Genomic DNA, 6,962 nt, shown 5'->3' with positions numbered 1-6,962 from the left:
AATGTTTTGCCAGTTCACTTATATTTGCTGATATGAGATGAGGAATACAATGATTATTCATGGTGCCTTGTCATTTTCCGTCTACATCCGAATGCATAGCATGGCCCATGGGACGTTTTTTTACTTCTTTTTTTTTTTTTTGGGGGGGGGGGGGGGGAATTGCAGAATTGCAGGCCCAGGGGCGGGGTAAGGATCAATGGACCTTGCTTCTGCATAGATAAAATGTGGTGTGAATCTTGATCATCAGAAATGATTCCCAAGAGGTGGTTTTTCTCCCCTTTTCAGCATTTTTCTCAAAGGTTACAGCCATTTGACTACACTTGAAAAAAAAAAAAAAAGAAGAAGAAAGAACACCCAGTGATATCACACTTTGACAGTCTGAAATAGCAGTTGGTATTATAAAATACTCTGCAGCACCTGACCGATTGCCCATATCACAGGACCTGTCCTTATGACCCTGGATAGCCAAGTGTTTTCTATTTACAGTAACAGAACAAATAGCAGCGGTGATTATAAACTCCTTCAAGGGTAGACAATAATTTATCGCGATGTAGGACATCACCACCAAATACCCTGCTCTCTGCATAATAATGATAGCTAAAGATTCTTTCAAGTGACAACTTCTTCTTTCCATTTGCCATAGATAAGTAGACTTTTCTGTCAGTGAGTTCCATACCAAAAGTGCTTCATAGAGGGACAGGCAAGAACATTCATGAAATTCTTTAACTCCTCTTGTCTATTTTCATGGGAACATTTAAGAGCAAGAGGACACGTTCAAGCACAGACAGGGCATCAACTTATATTCGAAAGAATTGTCTCCCCCCTCCCTAAACCAAATACAGCATAGAAAGTCAACATTCCCCTTGAGGAAAAAGAATTTAGTGCTTCATTGTGCCATCACAGACGAGAACAATTTTGGCAGGCTAGTTCAACAAGACAGCCAAGACGATACCATACCAAAGACCGGTGCCACAAAGGCATCGACATTAACTGTGAACGCAACGATCCCTGTAGTCCCACCCATAGCAAACTATATGAGCAGGTACAAACAGAGAGAGGATCATGATGTATCCCAGAAGAAACCTACCCTATTGCCATCATAGCACACATGGGCCATCCCTAAAACTCTGTACCTCAATCACTTTTGAAACCTGCCTACCTAAAGATACCACCACTCTTAGCAAAAACAGGCATGCCAAAGTTGATTTAGAGTTGCTAATCAAACAGTGGCAACAAGTCAAAGAAGGAGAATGTTGATTGGACTGAAATGCAACCAACTACAATGAACACCCCAAACAAAATATCTGCCCTCTTCTCCAATACATGAGGGAAGGTGAAAGTCCTCTCCTGTACCATAAAACTTGAATAAACCAGAGTCCAGAAAAACGGGGCTTCCAACTTTCGATGCCTCTGGGCATACCAATAAATACTTGATGTCACTATCAAAAAATAATGCTTCCTAGAATGATCTGAGCACATTGCAAACATCTAGGGCACTCGTGTATCTCCCATCGTCCATCTTTTCCAAAAGACATACATGCGCAAATGGCGCCCTCATTACCTGGCGATCTTATAAATGATATACAAGGCTATGTGTAGTGCAACAAAGAGGTAGAGAGGGTGGTGGCTGGCGTATTGCGCGCAGGCCTTGTTGCCAACGAAGACGTTCGGCAGGTTGTGGGCAGCGTAGACTTGCGTCGATATCGTCGTGACGATGCTCTCCTCCACGTGGGAGCTCTCGCTTGGCGGGTTTTCACTGCAAGAGGGAGGCAAACAGATTGATACTCCGATAAAGAGGCGCACAGCACATACAGGAATAGCTACATATGTGTTTATATAAATGCATCTTCAACTGTAAGCATGCAGCTAAACTTTGAATTGAACATTATGAATCACTGCAAATGTATAGATGCATATGGAAAGGTACAATTTGCAAAACATCCTTCTCAAAAAGTAGGGCCTACTGATTTAGGTTCCTGTTGTAACTTTGTATGGTCATGATGGAGCAAATCATTTATAGATTGATCATTTCAAAGAGCCCTATTTTCTGAGTAGTTTGACTTTGATATGGAACACATATCTTAATTTTTTTTGTATCTATATTTTCTGGAAAAAAAAAACACTATTATCTTTTTATCCAATCATAACAGATGCGACTGAATAAAAATCACAGTGATTTGCAGAAGTTCTCTTCACATAATGAGATGTGATTATGGAAAGAAAAAAACAACAACTGCCAGCACTGAGATGACCAAACTCTGCGGTAGAAGGGCCCTACAGCACCTGCAACCCAAAGTACCTTATTCTCTCCAGCGGTATCCAGAGCTCGTTGAATTGGCGGTGGTTCTCGTTGCGCACCGGTACTGGCACCGGCACCGGCACCGAGATGACATGACCCATGTCCGGTACATCCAACCTTGGCTGCTGTTGATGGTGCTGCTGATGCTGCTGCTGCTGTTTCTTCTTCTTCTTCCGCCGGTCCCGCTTCCGGTTCTTGCGCCCTCGCGCCTCGCTCGTCTCCTCTCGGTCCTCCTCCTCCTCCTCATCACCTTCCTCCGCCGAGCTCTCCGACGTTTTACTGCAGAGACAGAAAGTAACAGAGCAGAGACTGGAAAAATTAGCATCCCTGTGGTTTGCATAACATTGCAGGCTCATAGTTTGATCGAAATTATGATCTACTATTGATATAATTACAGTTTCAACATAGATGACATAAAATGAAATGATTATATAGATCAATTGGAGACATGTGTAGGCATGGTCACAATCTTGACTGCAGCTTCCCAAAGCCTACCATGCCAACAATCAAACAAACAAATAAACAAACAAACAAACAACCAACTACCAATACATCTATGTGTCATGGAAATGTGAAATTTGCTGATATCAGATTGATTTCATACAATCGAGGCTGCGTGATAGTATGAGACATACTACAATGATACAATACACACACACACACACTCACACACACAAGTAAACCCCAGCAGACCTGTTTGTGAAGCCGAAAAAAGTTAAGTCAGAGGCATTGGCGGAGATTACTAGATAGTATACTTATACCACTTTACCAAATACCACCGGTTCTTAAGTCTTGGAATGCTTTTAGTGTAATCACTTACAATCTCGAGTCCTTTGTCTACGCATATCACAAAAATGCACTTCTTGGAAGTAGCTTCTGTAAAACACAAAAAACTTTTCTTCCACCAAATTTAACACAAGTCTACCCCCATTAACAAAGAAGGGGAGAATGTACATTTTCTTCAGACACACACACACAATAATTCTTTGGAGATTTGGTTTTTATGAATGTTCCATTTCTTTCTCTCAACGGCTGAGCTGGGGGAGGGTGTAAGAGAGAATGTTGTTTTCTTGCACTGTTTTTCCTTTCATTTATTTCTGATCTACCTCCTCCATGCACTGCGGTCTCTTGACTTCCGAAATGAATTTTCCGACTCACTGCAGCTATTTGCTACTTCAGCGCTGGTGCTTGTAAGCAGGCCATGAGTGAAACCCCCCTAAGACGCCCCGCCCCTCAAAGGACGTGGGTCCCTACCCGCTACACCTCACTCAACAATGGCCGACAATTGTCAAATTCAGCAGAGTGTGTGCACCGGATAGCCCCAGTGAATACATTTGGTCAGGCGTAACTAAACGATGACACAATAAGTGCTGTTAAAGACGAAACTACCCCCATCCTCACACTATAAAAAAAAAAAATCACTGCAGTCATAGAAAAATATATGGAAAGAAAAAAAAAGAACAATGATCAGAGACAATATATCCATTACTAGACTGTTGAAAGACTCTTAAGAATGTGAGACTGATAGTTTGTACTGAAGAAAATTATACGGACTCCACTTCAAAGAAAAGCCAACCAAAACAACTGTCTGTAACCATTAAGACGCTGTCTGAAGAGCTGTGCTGCCGGGGAAGAATGTATTCGCAACTCCTCTAAAAGGAGTAAGAAAGCTTAGCTAATACTGGCTATAATGCTTTCACACATTTAGAGGAGCTTCAAAAAATGCAAGCTTTTTGTGCTGCTATTTTCTCCTCCGTGCAATGCACTCTATGAGCAGGAGCAGCACGCTGAAGCTAGCAATGAACAAACAATATCTGATCTCTTTGTAGGAAAAGAGGGGGGAAATGGTGAAAATGGGAAGTTTACCCATGAGAACAGTACATTTTTAAACAAAGTCAGTGTAAGGAACACAATCATTCTTCAAATAATTGAGAAAATATACATTAAAAAACACTCTCAACTATTAAAAAAACAGGCAGTAAATCAATAAACTAATGAACTACTGGTACAAGACTAAAACATTGTAAGCCTGCTGTGAGCAGTGGGACATCCATGGGCTTTTAACAATTCACATTTATTTGTCATGAGAAGGACAGAATACAAGTACATATCCCCTTGTCATCTGGGAGGAACTATGCCTCACTAAATGTATCTGGAAATACCATAACTGGGTATAAAATTAAACAAAATATCATATTTGACAGTTCTTGAGTATTCTGTAGAACAAGATATTTTCGCAGCATGAAATTTTTGCGAATTGGAGCAGACGGCCTTTTCGGGGCATGAAATTTTCGCGAACTGTCACTGGCATTCAAAGCATATATTGTACACACTTTTGCGTTTATTTCAACTTTGCAAATCTTGGCTCTCGCAAGATTCTCAAAATCAAAATGCATACGAACATTCCTTGTCATACAGTAGTTGTCGTCATAACAACAATGTCCTACGCATTTTTGAAGAGCATCATACCTTGAGGACAGATTGGATGATACATCATGCACTCACAAGAAATCCCAGGCATCAGTCTGGGGAACCATTTTGATGCACAGAGCACAAAATTTGTTGATTTGCTAAAACTTTTATTGCATTACAATTTATCATTATCTTATCAGATTTGTTTGAACAATGCACCACTTTTGTTTGTTTTATTTTACTCAGGTGCATGGGTGCATTCAAGATAACTCTGTATTCTTGGCACAAATTGGAAAACTTTGAAGCCAACATCAAATGTCCTATCACCCTCGTGTCTTTATTTCATTCAGCATATCTTGGTCAATTACCAGGCACGTGATATGTCACATTATCACTTCATACTATAAAATCAAAATTGCATGAAGCTGCAAATCACTGCCATGTTTGACAAAGTTTGTTCACACAAGCCTTCAGCATGTGCCGAAACAACAAACTCCAGCGACCAGCAAGCAGCACTGGTGTATGGCAGGCCACAAGAGTTCAATGCATTTTAAAGCATGCCTTTTTTTTTTCTTTTTTTTTTCTTTTTTTGTCCTTTCCCCTGGAACAGCTGTTGGAATTCTGAGATGTGACTTCCCTTAACCTTTGACCTCTGTGCGTGCACTTGTGCTCAGAGCTCCCTCCTGGCGGGAAGTTGGTGGGGCACATGGGAGTTGAGGTGGCGCGCACAAGGCAGGAGGGGTCAAGCTCAGAGCAATCCCGAAATGCTGAGTTGGAGTTGAGGATCATCCTCTGGTATACCGGTATTTGTGCGCATTTGTCTATCCAACATTTTCTCAAAAAAGTCTTCATTTTTTTTCATTCTCTCCTTCATTTGTCTACCAATCAAATCAATCTATCTATTTACCTTTTAATTTCATGTTTATTTCTCCCTTTTTTTTGTGGTAATATTCAGCTTCATACTGTTTCCTTCTTCCCCCATCATCCCTCAACTCATTCATCATTTTTTTAACCCATTGAGGACGAGTCCCAAGTATACTCGGGGAAGCGTCTATGGGAAATGTGTGTTGTAGCAAAATCAAACCATCCTCAGTGGGTTAAAGGGATGGTATCGCCTTGGTTGAGGTGTGGATTCAGCTTTGAACTTTTTGCAAGATACTGAGCAACCACTTTATGAAATGTTATAGAGCATACAATTCTAAGAGAAATTCAGAGTTTATTTGATGAAAATTGGTTTGAAATGACCGAGATATCCAAAAACAAAGCAAAAAAAAGAAATCCCAACAAAAGGTGGGTCTAACCTTTTATCTATTATACTATAATACTATGATGATGATAACGAATACTTCTGTAAAAGTGGAAATTTTTGGTGGGTAATTTTTTGCATTCAGTCGGCGAAGATGAATTTCACTTATTCTTTACTCAGCAGAATTAAAATATGGTTTAGTATATAGAACAAGAAAAAAACTTTGCATGCATTATTTTTTGCACTATTTTTATGCTCCACAAAATGGGCAAAAAATTCCACTCTGCGAAGATTTCCACTTTCACAGTGATACTGCCAGGTAGACGTACCTTGAAAGTTGCACTTCTGCCGGTATGCTCTCAATCTCCATCCCAAGTTTTCTCAGGATGTCTATTACCGTGTTGTTACCAAGAAAATGACCTGTGCGATGCAAAGCAGAGAAAGAGGAGATAAAAGAATGGAGAAATATATGGATGTTAATTGACATTCGTCCATCTTAAGTACTGGTACTCTGGACAAATCTACACATGAACATGATGGACTAAATACATGGAATTGTGTACATATGATCATTCATGTTTTTTAAATAATTGCCCTTTGTTCTAGTTTTTTATGAAAAAAAGGAGAGGGCTCTGTTGCATTTTCCTTCGAGTGGAATCATCAGTCCATAAATTCTTATAATGAAGGTTTGACAATTAAAATAATTCGTATGTAAAACACAAAGGAGAAATCCCCTTTTCCCATCCAAAAAAAAGAAGAAGAAGAAAGAAATATCATAGCATATACTGTAAAAGTGGATATTTTCGCGCGACTAATTTTTCGCGCTAGGCCGGGTCAGAAGAGTTTCGCGTGTTTTTAATTCCGCGGAATCAAGACATCACGCACAGGAACGTATGGTAAGCAAAAATATTCGCGTGTTTTTATTTTCGCGCTAGTTTCTGGTTGCGCGAAATGCGCGAAAATTTCCACTTTTACAGTATATTGTGTTTAGAATACACTGGATAA

General features: G+C 40.1%; 1 protein-coding gene across 1 annotated transcript in view; it reads right to left on the bottom strand.

The window, feature by feature from the left end:
• Positions 1-421: 421 nt before the first annotated feature.
• LOC140236729 (metalloprotease TIKI1-like) overlaps positions 422-6,962 on the bottom strand; it is a 65,289-nt gene continuing 58,748 nt past the window's right edge. The window contains exons 5-7 of the mRNA XM_072316654.1: positions 6,287-6,377; positions 2,300-2,578; positions 422-1,756 (exon numbers count right to left, since the gene is read on the bottom strand). Of these exons, the coding sequence (XP_072172755.1) occupies positions 1,558-1,756; positions 2,300-2,578; positions 6,287-6,377 (569 nt within the window). The 3' untranslated portion in view covers positions 422-1,557. The remainder of the gene's footprint in view (positions 1,757-2,299; positions 2,579-6,286; positions 6,378-6,962) is intronic.

Source organism: Diadema setosum, chromosome 13 (genome assembly GCF_964275005.1).
Source record: "Diadema setosum chromosome 13, eeDiaSeto1, whole genome shotgun sequence".
Lineage (NCBI taxonomy): Eukaryota > Metazoa > Echinodermata > Echinoidea > Diadematoida > Diadematidae > Diadema > Diadema setosum.
The sequence above is the reverse complement of the archived record's forward strand: the minus strand, read 5'-3'. Positions and strand labels throughout refer to the sequence as shown.